The 17,065-nt window shown below is 38.2% G+C and overlaps 1 protein-coding gene across 3 annotated transcripts in view; it reads right to left on the bottom strand.

The window, feature by feature from the left end:
* USP13 (ubiquitin specific peptidase 13) overlaps positions 1-17,065 on the bottom strand; it is a 148,298-nt gene that overhangs the window by 37,467 nt on the left and 93,766 nt on the right. For all 3 annotated transcript variants that reach the window (XM_074190991.1, XM_074190993.1, XM_074190994.1), the window contains 3 exons: positions 12,277-12,348; positions 11,954-12,044; positions 489-614 (listed from right to left, as the gene is read on the bottom strand). In XM_074190991.1, the coding sequence (XP_074047092.1) occupies positions 489-614; positions 11,954-12,044; positions 12,277-12,348 (289 nt within the window). The remainder of the gene's footprint in view (positions 1-488; positions 615-11,953; positions 12,045-12,276; positions 12,349-17,065) is intronic.

The following is a 17,065-nucleotide window of genomic DNA, read 5'->3' as shown; positions in this document are numbered from 1 at the left end:
CACATTAATACAGTGCAAATAGGAAAGAAGGGCAGACCAGAAAGTCACAATTGGTTAAATGGGGCAGGTCAAGGATGGCAGGAATTTTAAGCCTGATTTCAAAAAGATTAAAAAATGGTAGAGTTGAGCATTCCCAGATTACAGTGCAGAAAAGTGGCAAGGTAGTTTGTTTTAAAAAACTCATCTTGGGGTGGCTAGGTGGCGCAGAGCACCAGCCCTCGAGTTAGGAGTACCTGAGTTCAAATCTGGCCTCAGACACTTAATAATTGCCTAGCCATGTGGCCTTGGGCAAGCCACTTAACCCTATTTGCCTTGAAAAAAAAAATCTAAAAAAAAACTCATCTTACCATTTGTGAAATAAGAATATATACCCTTAATCGAAAAAAAATGTAATTTAATTTTTCTTCTTAAAAAAGAGAGAGAGGAAAGAGGAGAGAGAGAGAGAGAGAGAGAGAGAGAGAGAGAGAGAGAGAGAATGAGGTACTTACTTCCACTAGATTTACCAGATGCAAGAAAAATTCCTGAGCATCCTGCTGTCTGTTGGAGGAGAATTCAGGGTGACTCTTGCTGACGAAGGCCTTGAACATGCATGGGGAGATCCCGTTCTGCTGAGGCTGAGAGGGAAGAACGTTTGCAGAGACAGACAAGTTACATCAGGAGAACCTACTATCTCTGAATGAGACAAATTACCAAGAAACAAGAAAGAACCTGCCCCTTCTGAGATTTCTGCCCATGTCCTTCCTTAACTGGTTCCTCCCATGGCAGTCCCAATCATTCTGTCTCTCAATGAGCTGACCACTCTCAGAACTGCTCCATTTGAAGCTTATTGTTATTTCACCTTCTCTATTTTTTCTCAACTTATGTTGTGTATGTACTCTTTCACAACTTGACTAAGATGAAAATATGTTTTACATGACTGAACATGTATAATCTTTCTCAAACTTCTTTCCTTCTCAATCATGAGTAAGAGAGGGAGAGAAAGAGAGAGAGAGGAGAGAGAGTAGGAGAGAATTTCTAATGCAAAAACTGTAAAAAAATTAATATTAAAAATTGTTTCCATATATAATTGGGGAAAATAAAATATTTAAATGAGGGGAGGGAGAATTGCTCCATTGATGGGTCTAAGTTCCTTAACTGACATACTTCCTGGTGTTCCTTAACTTTTCCTGTACCAATTTCCTTTCTTCCAAGCTAGACTGTGAGTGAGGAAAGGGCTGAGACCTTGTCATACTACCTTCATTCATTCATTTGTTCATTCATTCACTTATTCATTCAGCAAATCAATAAATGTGACAAAGCATTGAGACACAGCACTGCAGATGCACCCATGCATGCATGCATGCCTACATGTACATAGGTATAATTCTGCATACATACATATATTTGTGTATGTATATAAAAATATATACAGAGAGAGAGAGACAGACAGAGCCAGAGACAGAGAGATGTGTGGATACGTTGGACAAAAGTGTGTATAGCCTTACCCAGATATTATCAACATTTTACTGTTAGATATGTTAGTTCTTTTAAGTAGAGTAGAAAGCTTCAGTGTTATTACCCTCATTTAACTGATGAGAAACCTGAGGGACACAGAATTGAAGTGACCAGTCCAGGATCACACAGCTAACACATGTTGGGAGCCAGAATTTGACTAGCTATCCTGACTTTAAATCTACCAACAAATGCAAGATTCCAGACTGCTTCTTCTTTCCTACTTTCAATAATACAGGGGCAATAGGCAGGGATGAGTATTTTCCCCTCTTTTGAATGGGACAAACATAGTCATTACACTTAACATTAAAAAATGAAGTGGATGCAATGTCATTTCTCCAAAAACATGATTCTGACTCTTACATGCAACCCTTATATATGGCTATCATTACCCTAAAATGGTTCCAGAGTTCAGCTATTCTTCAATATTAAATCAGAATCAGTCAGATTCCTGTAGAATGGTGTCATTATAATAGATCCACACAAAAGCAGGAGAACAGTATGATGGAAAAACTTTTGACTTGAAATCACGACATTTGATTCTGGAGTCTGAGGTCAACAAATTAATATTCATTTCCATTACCCACACTCTATCTCTATTCTCTCCTCACTTTACTTGCCACAGAAAAAGTGTTTCCTTTTCTACTATGCTCATTTTTTTCTCCTGTTCTCTGACAGCTCTTCATTGATTTAAAATTATATGTACTATTTCTTGGTAAGGAAAAAAAGTTTTATATATATACATATATATATATATATACATATATATATATATTCTTTTTTTTTGTTTTTGCAAGGGAATGAAGTTAACTGACTTGCCTAAGGTAACACAGCTAGTAAGTATCAGATGTCTGAGACAGGATTTGAACTCAGGTCCTCCTGACTCCAGGACCAGTGCTCTCTATCCACTGCACCATATAACAGCTACCATGTCTATATTGTAAAATTATTATGTGCAATCATAGGACCTTAGCCTTAGAAATAATGATAATTAATAGTGATGATAATAGACCATATAGTGCTTTAAGGTTTATAAAACTCTTTACAATTATCATTTAATTTTATTCTCACAACTCTGGCAGGTAGGGGTTGTTTTATTACTTTATTTTATTTTTATTATTATTTTATTTTTATTTTTAAATTATTATTTTATTTTTCTAATTATTAAGAAACTGAGGCAAAGAATTAGTGATTTGTCCAGAATCAGTTACAAAGTCTAAGGCAAGAGTTGAACTCAGATCTTCCTCACTTTAGGTCCAGGGCTCTCTGTTAAAGGCCTTGTTTAGTTAGTCCTTACAATCAATGACCTATTTTAATTCACCCTGAGATATTACAAGTTTTAAGTCTCTCTATAGGCTGGATTTGAGGGCCATTGAGGCTTCTGTGCTATCAGAAGACCAATCAAGTAGCAAATATGCTGAGACTCTATCTTAGGTACAAATCCCTTCTCCTTCTTTCCTAGCACATGGCTAGCTTGCCATTTCAATGATCATTTCTATGCTAATGTAGAAACATGTTCAACATGATTGTAAATGTATACCCTATATCAGATTACTCACTGACATAGGGAGGGTCAAGAGAAGGGAGCAAGGTAGGAAAATGAGGAACTCAAAATCTTATAAAAAATGAAGGTAAAAAACTATCTTTTCATGTAATAAAATAAAATGAATTGTAAAAATATTGATCATTATTATGATCTACAAATCCAATTTGAGTTCTCTTCTAATTATAGCCCCACAACATCAGATGCCCATTGGACATCTCCTAAAAAGTCCGTACTTGACAGATCCAAAGAGTATTGCTTTTTTTTTTCCCCTCAAAATCTTCCTCCTTCCTAATATTCTTAATTTTCTTGCAGAGTTAGGCACCCAGTCTCACTGCTCTAACATTGATTTTTTGATTCTTACATCCTGAAATATCAAGGCAAACACCTGTAAATCTCTAGAAGGACTTCACATCTTCTTTAGCCTTGATCAGTATTATCGGGGATCAGGGTCTTCAAGGGACTTAGGAGCAGATCCAGAGAAAGCACTAAGCTTGGGCTATTTGACTTCCTGCAGGCTCTCAGCATTGCCCTCTGGGTCTGAGAACAACTAGATTCCTAATTCTTAGGGTGACAGTGACACTGTCATAGACTCAAGATAGTATTAGCTAGACCCTGATCCAGTCTCCCTCTCCCTGCTTCTGCTACATGACTTCAGCCTGTATCCCAAAATTGGAAACCTTCGGGTAACTTAGTTTTTCTGTCTGGATCCCTCCCAGGACCTAAAACCTTTTTACTGTTTCTTCATGCAGACCTGGGTCATCAATGCACTTACTATCATTTTTCTATCAATTTAATGATTATCACTTGGTCTAGGGCAATTTTTCCAACTGTGATGAAGTGATGTGAGACAATTGAGCTGCTTCCACTTTCTCCAGGATCTTGAGGAGAGTAGACTCATTCCCATTCATCCCGCATATCAAATCTGCCACTAAATCTCAACATTTTTATCTTCACATTTTTTGTGTATCATCCCCTTCTCTCCATTCATTCACAATCACTGTTCTTGTGTAAACCTTCATCTCCTTTCACCTGGACCATTGCAAAAGCCTAGTCTGAACCTTGAGTCTCTCCCCATTCCAGGCCTTCCTACACTCAATTGACAAAGTCATCACCCTAAAGTGTAGATTTGACCGTGTGATACAAGAACATTCTCAAGGTCTCTCTTAAGAACTATGGAGTTAGGGGCGGCTAGGTGGCATAGTGGATAAAGCACCGGCCCTGGAGTCAGGAGTACCTGGGTTCAGATCCGGTCTCAGACACTTAATAATTACCTAGCTGTGTGGCCTTGGGCAAGCCACTTAACCCTGTTTGCCTTGCAAAAAAAAAAAAAAACCCTTAAAAAAAAGAACTATGGAGTTGATTGTACAGCATGGGAAACACTGACACAGGTCCACCCAGCAGAGCATGCCCTCATCAGTAAAGGGGCTGTGCTCTATGAGCAAAGTCAAATTGAAGTAGCTCAAAAGAAATGTGAGATGATGATGATAATGCTTGGCCTTCATTCTTGAAGAAGGGAGGTGATCATCAGGGAGGTGATGCCATGACAAGGACGTGAGTTGGATTTGAGTGAGGGGGAGGCTGTGCTAAGCCACAAGTCTCACTTTCTCCCCCATCTGGGTCCAGTGGTCAGATATGAATCAGGACAACTGGAGATAACCCTGGATGCAAGGCAGTCAGGGTTGTTGTGTCTTGACCAAGGTCACACAGCTAGTAAGTGTCAAGTGTCTGAGGCTGGATTCAAACTCCCATCCTCCTGTCTCCATGGTCATTGTTCTATCCACTGTACCATCGAGCTGAGATGTGCTAATTTAGAGAACTCACCTCAAATATTCACATAACCTATTTGTGCCTGACCTATGGTAGAGCATTTTGAACTCATTTTGGTCTGATCAGACACAGTCAGACTCACTATAACTTATTTCTAACATAGTGATGCCATTTTGACCCCCTTCAAAGACAAAGGGCAACACCAATCAACCAACTACCCCCACGCTCAATAAATTCCAGTGGCTCCCTATTATTTCCAGGATTAAATATAAAACCCCCCACTTAGCTTTTAAAGTCTTTTATAATTTGACCCCACCCAACCTTGCTATCTGTTTACACGCTAGTCACTACTACAGGAGTTCCTCCATGTCTGGAATATTCTGCCCCATTATTTCCACCTCTTAGCCTCTTTGCCTTCCTCCAGTTCAAATGGTACCTTCAAATAGAAGGACTTTCCTCAGCAGCCCCCTAATGCTAGTACCTTCTCCTCTGAGATTAATATCTCTTTCTCTCCTCTCTCTATCTCTCTGTTTGTCTCCTCTCTCTGCTTTGTTCTTTCTGTCACTCTCCATGTCTATCTGTCTGTCTCTCTCCTCTCTCTCTCTCTGTCTTGTTCTTTCTGTCTCTGTTATGCTGTGTGACTCTATGTCTCTCTCTCTCTCTCTCTCTCTCTCTCTCTCTCTCTCTCTCTATGTGTGTGTGTCTGTCTCTATATGTATGCATGTATGTATTTCCTATTGTTTACATGCTATCTTCCCAATTGAATAATAAGTTCCTTGAGGGCAGGGAATGCTTTTACCTTTATTTGTTTCCCTGATGCTAAGGATGGTGCCTATCACATTATAAGAACCCAGTTCTTCCTAAATTCAAATCAAATGCACACCCCACCATGCTAACACCACTTCTCTATAGATGATACTATGTTTTGGGGGCAAAGGGCAAACTTTGAGCATTTCAGTCTTCTAAGAAGTTGTTTTCTATTCTGGGGAGAAAAAATCTAAAATTAAGAAAACAGACATCAGTATTGAAGGTATAAATATTCTAGTCTTATTCAGAGTGACGTGCATTTGAGGAACTGGTCATATTTATAGACTACTGTACCTACTTTGCTTATCAACCCTTGCAAAATCCTTCAGCTAAAATTAGAAGAGATTGCACCATCAAAAATCACCCTCAAATGTTTACAGAGGCAATTTTCCAGCCTGGCTCACTAAACAAAGACACCACATGCTATATGCCATTTTCATTTGGAATCAATGTATTGATTAATGAATGAGAGGCTAAGTTGCTACTTTGGATCACATCCTACACAAGCACCAGTTAAGAGTTCTGAAGAATTCTGATTTGTGGCCAATCAAAGGCTTTGATTAAATGTGTTGATTTCAATATTTCACATCCTTGATACACAAACATGGTCTTAGTAAATGGTAGAACTTTCAAGGAATTCTACTTGGAAGGGAAGGGGGAGAAACTACTCCTTCCTATAAGAAATGTATTAAATTACTACATCACAGATGAAATTCAACTAGAAGGAATGACAGTCTCTACATTTCTAGATCTCAGTACTAAAAGTGGTCGGAAGGTGACATTGTGGCGTGCCCATCAAAGCTACCTAATAAATACATTGTCTTCCTTGATCTGTCCTAGATCAGCTCTGGTCAAGAATACACTTGGGAGGGGCGGCTAGGTGGCGGAGTGGATAGAGCACTGGCCCTGGAGTCAGGAGCACCTCAGACGCTTAATAATTACCTAGCTGTATGTCCTAGGGCAAGCCACTTAACCCCATTGCCTTGCAAAAAAAGATGCACTTGAGAGAGAAGCTGATTTCTAAGATAGAGGTGGGCTAGCTAAATTTTCATGTTACTGGACAGTCTGATAAATTTCCTCTTGGTACCCTTAATCTCTTTGTCTAATGGATGTGCTAAAGGATGTGAAATACAAGGAGACCATTGCATAGCAAAGTAGACAGATGACTAGACTTGGAGTAAGAATAAACTTGGGTTTAAATCCTGCCTTAGTCATGGAACCTCTCTCTATCACAGTTTCCTGATCTGTAAAATAAAGGATTCAATGGCCTCCCTTCCACTTCTAAATTTATTCTATGGTCCACTTATATAGTAGGCACTTAATCAATGTTTGTTCCATTCTTATCAATCCTCTTTCTCCTCCTCCCATTGCTTTACTCTCCTTCTTCTGAATTTCTTGCTTTCCCTTACTGATGTTTTTCAGGTCCCATCTGCCTATCACAAATATACTGCTATCTACTTTCTTGCCATGTGGGCACCATACCACAGAAAGTACCCAACACACCAGTGAGTCCAATCAGACAGAAGAATTCCAGACTCTGGCTCTTCCTTCCACCAGGGAGGCAGAACAATTTTTTTCCTATAACTAACAAATATTCACTCATTTACTTTAAAAGATGTGTTCTCATTATTGTCTTTGAGGAAACAATAAATTACAAAGATGGAAATTGTTTGAAATCTTCTTGGAGTGTAAAATATTCAAAAGAATTCCTGGCTCTTTATATTGATTTAGGTTTTATATCACCATTTGAGCTACCTTTGCACACTTTAGCAAAGCTTGAATAAAGCTGATGATGAGGATGAGGATGTTCATTTTGTAAACAAAGAGGACCACATGATGACATGACTTGAACAATTGTTTATTATAAGGGGAGTGTTGTCAAAGACAGCCTTCACACTTGCCTTTACCAGAAGCATTCCACCCATGGCATATTGATTAGAGAGGAGCAGAATGTTTGTCTTGCTTCAGGGAGGATCCAGTTGAAACTGGGTAATATCCATGTGTTATGGAATTCATCAGCCCAGTGTCTTAATTTCCTCCAGTTAACAAATAGAAAGGAAAAAGAAGAGGAGACTGATCTAGGTGTGACTTGCAGTGGGGCAAGGGGCCAAGTTATTCCATGCTAGAGGTAAGAGGTATAATGAAGGCATATGTGAATGTAAATAGGGGGATACCTATGAGACGTGTTGTAAAGACAGAAACAAGATTTGGCTACTAATAAGCCAAAAAAAGAGAATATGAGGATGATGCTAATGTCACCGGTCTGGGCCAAAGGTGACACCTTCAGGAATGGTATGAAGTTCAGAAGAGAGGAAGGTTTGGGAGAAAAGACAGTGAGGTCTGTGTTCAACCCCATTGAGCTAGGAACCTATTTTTCTGACTGTTTACATGGTCATGGCCAAAGGGTTAAAGGAAAATTACAAGAGCAGTGATGAAAGTAAGAAGCTGGAAATAAAGCTTTTTAAAAAGCTATGGGTAGAGGGAGAGAAAGGAGAGTGCTTTGGGAGCAGCTGGCCCAAGTCCACATATGTAGAAATTAACCTCAATAGCCCTACATTCTGTTAAATATGGTCTAGCATCATTATCTCCATCAACACAGGTGCAGGCAATTAGAGTCCCTAAAGTAAAATCTCAGATCAGACTCACATCAGCAGAAAGGAGGCTCCTCTCAGGAGGTCCTAGTAAGACCAACTAGCCATGGAGATCAAAGTCAGGGATGCCATGAGGTAAAGAGAGATGTCATATGGTGAAAATGTTCTCAGAATGACAGAGGAATTTCCTCCATGGAACTTGGACCTTGTACTTTTAGTGGGGAATCAATTGCATTATAATAAGTTAATAGAGGTGGGACACCATGACCCATTGCTAAAATAACCACCATGGAGGAGCTAGGAAGCAACAATGCCAAAGAATGCTATGGAGGTATGAAGATCAAAGATTTCCTGACTGAATACAAAGTCCTATATTTCTTGGAGAAGTTGGAATATGAATGGTGATTTACACTGAGCTGCTTCCCTCAGTCCAGCTGCTACAACAAAGCTACTTCAGTCAAAAAAGTACTCAGATATATCTCAGTTTCCTCTAAATTACTCCAAACCCAGAAGATGTGACCGAGGTTACAACATCAACAACAGTAAATACTTGGATATTTGAAGAGATTCATGATCTCAACAAAGTTGGCTCTTCCTGACCCAGATCACAACCCATTATTCCTTCCACATAAAGCCTTCTCTTGCCATACAAATCTTGTCAATATGCTTCTATAACTGTTATCAAGCGTCCTAATGTAACAGGATCCACTGGTAGCTAATTTATTTTTTATACCTTTTTTTTGCAAGGCAATGGGGTTAAGTGGCTTGCCCAAGGCCACACAGCTAGGCAATTACTAAGAGGCCAGATTTGAACTCAGGTACTCCTGACTCCAGGGCCGGCACTCTGTCCACTGCATCACCTAGTCACCCCTTGGTAGCTAATTTAATATTTTGTGGATACCAGTATAGTACTCTGATTATCCATCATGTTACCCCTTATACTGGCTAAATGATTACCTTCTTCCTCTTCAGATCCCACATTTCAGTACTCATGTATTTTATGCCATTTCTCATAAAGTAATAATAGGGACCTTAATGGTCATCAACTCCAAATCCCTCATTTTAAATAAGGAAACTGAGACAAGTCACCATTGAAATTGTGCTGGTTTGTAGCCCACCATGCTGTCTTTTCAGTGCTCTTTGGTTGCCCCAATACTTTGAGACCATCTAATGAGAGCTTTCTCTTCTTTCCTCCTTTTCATCTCACATCACTCAGATCCAACATTATTCTCCTTCACCCCTGACTTCCATGGGAAGATAACCCTTTTCATTGCCAAGGCAAATCTTTCTATGAAGTATTGCCCATTTTCTTCTCATAGATATATATATAGATATATAGATATATATATATATATATTAGAAACCATGATACATACAGATACTCTCATCACCTCTCATCTAGACTATTGACTATTACAAAGGCCCCCTAATTGGTTTCATGGTCCAGTCTTTCCCTTCCCCCATCCAAATGGTATTCCTAAAACATGAGGCTCTAGGGGAAAATGGAATCTCAACTGTTTGGCTTTCTGAACCCTTCAGGATCTGGCTCCACCTTACCTTTAGGCTTATTGTATATTATTCCTATTCTCACACTCTACCTTCCAGTAGCCTATTTGCCATCTCCTATCTCCAGTCCTTTGCATAGGCTGTCATTATGGTATATAATGATGAAAGATTGATTGAATAAATCAATCAAATTTCCCCAGAGCACGTAAAATGACTTTGACAAGGTTGGACTTTGATAAGGTAGGGATTTATGTCAACTGAATTAAATCAATCAAAGGCATTCCAAATAAATGTGAAGCTGTTTGTGGCATCATACAGGAAGGATGTTTGGACTAGATGAAGAAAATTGATCATGCCCTGAGAATCAGGGACAAAGTATCTGTCCAGAAAATAGAAACATGTGGGATTGAACAAGTGTCTGTAGGTAGACAGAGAAGTCACTTAGGGGTTGGATGAGAGAGAGGAAAAATAAAGAGAGAAACAGAAAGACAGAGAAGAGAGGGAGAGAGGAAGAGACAGACAGGGAGAGGTAGAGAAGGAGGAGAAAGGGAGAGAGAGAAAAAGGAGATGAGTTCAAAAATAGAATAGACTTTGGGGAACTGGGGGAGGAATATTTTGTACCAACTGTTCTTACCATAAATCCCCCTTTCTAAAAATTACATATCAAAAGCCTAGTACATTATATAAACTGACTACTAATTCTCAACTGATAAATGGGCCAGAATGGTAAGGGTCCTACAATATTAGGAAAAAAACAAGCCCCTTGGGGGAAATAGGAACAGGAATGGTGGAATTATGAATTAGTACAACTATTCTGAAAACTAACTTACATTTATGTAAAAAAGTGACTAAAATGCCCATATCCCTTTATACATGGAATTCACTACTAGGAAAATACTCCAAAGAAGCCATTTATAAGAAAAAAGTGCCCATATTGATGATAGCAAACAATTGCAGGAAAAATCATAGGTACCCATTGACTAGAGATTGGCTAAACAAATTGTGGTGTCTGAATATGATTATTACTATGCTATAAGAAACAATGACAATGATGAATACAGAGGATCTTGGAAAGAATTACATGAACTGATGATGGGTGAAATAAGTTGAACAAAATAGCAATGACAACCACATAACTAATAAGAATGACAACAAAATATCAAAAATGAATGTTGTATCGGAAAGAACAAGCATGACCTCAGAGAAGAGCTAGAAGGCAGGTCAGTTCGCACTCCATTGCAAAAGAGGGAAATGTGAAATAGTGCATGTATTTTTTCAATATATTAGTTCCTTTTTTATATGGGATAGCTCTCTGGAAGAGTTGAGAAATTTTGGTGATGTAAAAACAATAGATATTAATAAATATCTATTTCTTAAAAAAGAAAGACAAATTGAAATCCTTCAAAACTTTACCCAGAGCCCTGAGGTGAGACAGTAGACATGTTGAAATGATCTGATTCATGAATGAGGGTTGGAATTGAGCATTTCAGAACTCTTTCTGCAAAACTAAGTTCATTTGCTATCTCACACATGAGGTCTTTCCTGACTTCATTATCATCAGCTGGTCATCCTGATCAAAAACTTAACCACTCTGGATCTCAAGCAGCATCTCACTTCTTATCTATTCTTATCTTTTAGATTATAGACGGGTTGCCATCTTGGTTGGCAAAAGGTAGGTCCACACTATCCAAACTATGAATATTTTCATAGTACAATATAGTCCTTATAGAAAAGGACATTTTGAATTATTTCAATAAATCTAATCCATATAAAAGTCCATGTAAAAAGCAGCTAGGTAATACAATGGATAAAATACCTGGGCTGGAGTCTGGAAGGCTTGAATTCAAATCAGACACTAGCTATATGAACCTAGATAAACCACTTAACCTTGTTTGTCTCAGTTTCCTCGTGTCAAAAAATGAACTGGAGAAGGAACTGACAAACCATTACCAATATCTTTGCCAAAACAACCCCAAATGGAGTCAAAGAGTCAAAAATGACTGCACCAACTAAACAAAATCAACCACAAATGTAAAGATCCATAAAGAAAGCAACTCTGCAAAGAAAAACCTTGACCTTAATTTTCAAAATTTATAAATATAATGTCAGATCCTAGAATAAAACTTTTGGTTTTACACTTTGTTAAAAGGACTAGTGACCTCCTCCTAGACCTATGTTCATTCCCAGAATTCTGGGTCTCCTATATCTAAAGACCAGAGCTGTAAATGCCTGTACATGGACTTACCTTATGTTCCTTTATCACCTGTTCAATGAGCTCAGATTTCATGGGAGGTTTGGAATATTGACCTGAGAGAAGGCCATGTCCTAACTTAGCCCTGGAGTAAAGCAGAGAGATAAACAAACAAAACAATGAACCATCAGGTTGTCATCCTCTCTCCAAATTACCACCACATTTGTCATATCAGTCAGTAAAATAGCCATCCCATTATCTGGATATCAAGGAACATGACAAAAGCTGAATACAGTCATTTGCTCCTGATTGCTAGTGAATTATTTCAATTCCATTCCACACTTTCCTACTCTCCCCAATGGAGAACTGGCACTTACATCTGTGTGTTGAAATCCTGCGTTGGGTCTAGAGGAGAGTAATCAAATATTCTTGCCAAGTTTCCCACATACCTAGAAATGAGAAGAGAACATCACAAATGTTGGGGCAAAGGGAACAGGAAACCAAAATAAAAGGAACGCCTTCTCACTAAGACCTCTGAGATACCTCCCTGGTTGGGTCACCATGATACTTATGGCTGGCTCTGTTGTCAAACCTAATTCTAGAGCTGATGGAAAGCTGTTTTTGTTTTTTTCCCCCTTTAGCAGCCAAGTGCTAAGACAACACTCCAGTCTTTGGTAAATATTTATATCACCACTCCCACAAGCATCCTGACCAACAAACTGATTCAGATATTTTTCCTGTTGTTTCCAAATTATTTGATCTTTCCACCTTGTCCTGAAACACCCCAGAATTCTCTTGGTCAATCGATTTCTATATCCATGAATGAGCTAATGTTGGCATCCTTTTTACATCTACAAGATATTCCCAATACGTATCTTGGTAACATTGTCCATGTATTCCATTTATACAGATCATTATCCAATACTTGTCTAAACCTTTTTGATAATCTGTGCAAGACAGATCTAGTAGGAATCTTTCAACAGAGTCCAAAGGACATTAGATTTGGGTTCAAGAGAGAGATCCAGATACCAAATTCGGCAGCACATAGCTCTCAGATAGGATACTAAAGTAAATATCCTCTTTAGATATTTTAGTAATAATAAAAATAACTAACAGCTAGTTTTCTATTGTTTATTATGACCTCTGAATCTAGGAAAGCTGCTTGGTCTCCCTGAGTTTACACTGATCACTTTACAGTTGAGTAAACCAGAGCATGTCTTTCAACTCTGATCTCTGTGATCATCTACGTAGCAGTCAAAGGAACACAATGTTTTAGAGGCATTATTTTATCTTATCCTCACAACAAGTGAGGATGCCATTTATTATTCAGTCATGTAATAGTAATAGTAATAGTAATAATAATAATAATAGGGGTAGGGTCAGGACATTTCAGTGATATAGGGAAACTTCCTCTGCCAAAGTAAACTGGAAGTGCTTAAAGGGTAACCCAAGTAAAATAAAAATACCAGGAAGAACATATGTAGGAGAGAGACAGGACTAATATCCAATTACCTGCCCACCCACACTATGTTGCCTTTCATGGCTGTAATTATTTCCATTTTATTGATGAATATAGGGGTCTTTTTAGCAATCAGAGTAAAATTAGGAATTTTATCAAATAATTTTAAAGGATTTATTTTTGGTTTGGTTTGATTTTTCTTTTGTACTTAGAAAACACTTCAGAGATCTGTCTTTAAGTTGCAGAGAAGATGTTGACCTACACTGGCCAAAGGAGTTTCCTCCTCTTCTCATGTGTTCTCATTTGAGTCATGGATTCAGGCTCTGTCTCCTACTCCCTCAATAGTATGAAATTTCTAGCTATAAGAAACTAGGTGGTATAGTAGCTAGAGCAATGGACTGGGAGTCAGGAAGAACTGCATTCAGATCCTATCTCGGGGGCGGCTAGGTGGCACAGTGAATGGAGCACCAGCCCCAGAATCAAGAGGACTTGAGTTCAAATCCAGTGCCAGATATTTAATATTTAATTAGCTGGGTGACCTTGGGCAAGTCACTCTTAACCATTGCTTTGCAAAAATAAAACAAAAAAATAAATCCTGCCTCAGACACTTAGTTGTGTGACTTTGGGCAAGTCACTTAACCTCTGTCTCAAGTTCTTCAGTTATAAAATGGAGATAATAATAGCAGGGTTGTTATGAGCATAAGACAAGAAAGGTGCCATGCCCTTTGCAAATCTTAAACATTAGCTGATATTATTAATATTTTATTGATTTTAATCAAGGGGGAAAATCAGTTATGCCTCTTTCCAACCCTCCTCTGATGTTGTTCCTTTGTAAGCTTATGTGTCTTCAGATTTGATTCTCATCAGAAATTTTAAAACACAGATTGGGTCAAGAGGCAAACAGGGGGTCAAGGAACCAGGTTGCTATTCTGGGCTTTGCCCATGTCACTTAATCTTACTATGACTCATTTTTTCTACTAACAGAATGCAGCTGCAGCTCTTGGGATAGACCCTGTCCTGTTGGCATTTCGGGGGGGGGGGGGCAGATGGGGAAAGGGGAAACTGGAAAACATTTTAACAGGAGAAAAGATGGTGGGAAGGGAGTCAAAGAGGAAGGTGTCTTTTGGTTTTAAGAATTCAATGTTCATGGAACCACTGAAAGTATCCCAAGTGGGCAGAGAGAATCCAACCCCCTCATTTTACATACAAGGAAACTGAGATCTAGGGAGATTAAGACCATGATCAAGGTCACCCAAATGGGATCAGTGCTAAGATTTGAACTCAGTTCTTCTGATTCCAGAGCCAAGAATCTTCCCACCCTACTCTGTGATCTTAAAAGCCTTTGATGTGCAATTGATTTGGGTCTAAATTCACCAAAGACAAAGTTCAACTAAGAATAAAAGAATATGAAACTTTGGGAAGAGAAAAAAAAAAATCACATTCAAAAAAATTGCAAAAGAAGTCGGTTATTAAATTTTTCTTCAGTCTTTTGAGTGTAAAAAGACTCTAAAATTGTGTAGTTTTAAAATTTTTTAAAATCTACTTACCAACAAAAGAACCTGATTTCATAGGAGTGAAGATTTAGAACTGGGAGGGACCATGAGGGCTTCTCATCCAACTCTCTCATTTACTTTTATTTGAGATTAAATTAAATAATAATTATACCTTATCCCTTAAGAGGACATTTTCTAGAGTTAGTGATACATTCTGGAACCTGAGTCACAGCAGAGTCACCAAAGTGAAGTGAAGTTGAAAGGCAAAAGGGGAGAAGATCATCTATGACCTGGAGAGCCTCTATTTCCTCCTGCCTGGGCAATATACAGTCCAAGCAATTGAAAGCTCAGAAAAAAACAGATGAGGAATAAACTAAGAAGAACCAATACATCAAGCAGCAAGTGCATATTAAGTGTCCATGATATGCAAAGCACTGGAGTGCAAGGATAAAAATTAAATAGCAACTGCCCTCTTTGAGCTTTCAAGAGAATTAATTCCCATAATGGTCAAAATAAAACAATTTTGAAAGATATAGGAATGCTGAACAACACAGTGACCATCTCATTTCCACTAGAGAGAGAGGAGAGAGAGAGAGAGAGAGAGAGAGAGAGAGAGAGAGAGAGAGAGAGAGATCGCATACAAACATTGAATGCCAGGCTTGATTGAGAATACATATCTAAATAGATAGATAGATATGTAATATATATAGGAGACCAGTAGATATGTAATATATATTAGAGATAGATTAGATATATGTGTAATATCTATAGAAATTAGATTAGATAGATATGGGGGCAGCTAAGTGGCATAGTGAATTGAGCACCCAAGCACCTGCCCTGGAGTCAGGAGAACCTGAATTCAAATCTGGCCTCAGGCACTTAATAATTGCCTGTGTGACCTTGAGCAAATTACTCTTAATCATTACCTTAAATAAATAAAAATTTTAAAAATGATTAGCAAGATAGACAGTTAATATTATATATAGAAATTAGATTGGATATCAAACAGATAAATAGTTATGCAATATTATATATATATGAATTAAATTAGATAATCAAACCGCCAGAAAGATGTGTAATATTATATATAGGAAATAGAGAAAATAAATGAATGGATGGATAAATGGATGGATGGATGGATGGGTGCATGGATAGATGGATGCATATATATAAATACACATATGCAATATTATATGTAGGAGATAGATAAGATAGATATAGATCTATCCTCAGGAAAACTGGACTATTTTTAAGTATATATATATACTTACAAATAGATATTTGTAATTATATTTTCCTCCATATAAAGGGGATTCTTTTCAGGTATGCTTTGGATTAGATGTCTCTGAGGTCCTTATAATATTCCAATTCTGTGATTCTGTGATCCCAAACCATAACATTTCCCAAGGGAAACCTCTCACCTCTGTAACATCAGACAGTGCTTTCTAACCCCCTCAGGCAGTTGAGTTCCAAAGACAGCAGTTCCCTTGCCTGCACTACAGCATGGCCCAGGAAAGCCAGAAAAGCAACATGTCTGTTTAGAGAATGGACTAGGAAAAAACTCTTCTCTTTCATATGAGAATTAAGGACATTTAAATTGCAATGAGGGTGGAGTCCTTGTTCCCCATTCTCTCTGCATGGAGAAAAGTAAAAATAAAAGCAGCAGACTAATAGTTTCAATAATAAGATATATGACTAGCTTGAGGTGAAGAGTACTTTGTTCCAAGGTTCCAATATCCCTTGAGAGCCAGGACTATTTAGACTTTTGTCACTGTATTCTCAGCCTTAGCTTTAGGATGCTGCCTGGAACAGACTAATATTTAATGAATGATTTCTGATGTCTCCTTCACAATTTATGTTCAAAGCACTCTGCTACTTAACAGCACAAAGTACAAGGGTCCCCAGGGTACCATTATCTGGTGCTTCTCTACTAGGTCCTACTTTCTCCCAAACTCTACAGGGCAGGGGAAAGAGGGGAACTTTTTTCTGGGAGTAAGGTTCCTCTCAATCTTATCATTCCACTCATAATCACAGAGATAATGCCAAATCTCCTCCCCTCTATCCTCAAATTAATTTCAAGAAATCCCTAGTTATAGTTCTTTTGATTTGGATATACACATCAAGAAAGTATAGGATAAACATCAAGAAAGACAGAAAACTGTCTAAAACTTATAGGAAACATTGTTCTAGGAAACTGCCTAAAGTCCCTGTCCC

This window comes from Macrotis lagotis, chromosome 6 (genome assembly GCF_037893015.1).
Source record: "Macrotis lagotis isolate mMagLag1 chromosome 6, bilby.v1.9.chrom.fasta, whole genome shotgun sequence".
NCBI classification, from domain to species: Eukaryota; Metazoa; Chordata; class Mammalia; order Peramelemorphia; family Peramelidae; genus Macrotis; species Macrotis lagotis.
The sequence above is the reverse complement of the archived record's forward strand: the minus strand, read 5'-3'. Positions and strand labels throughout refer to the sequence as shown.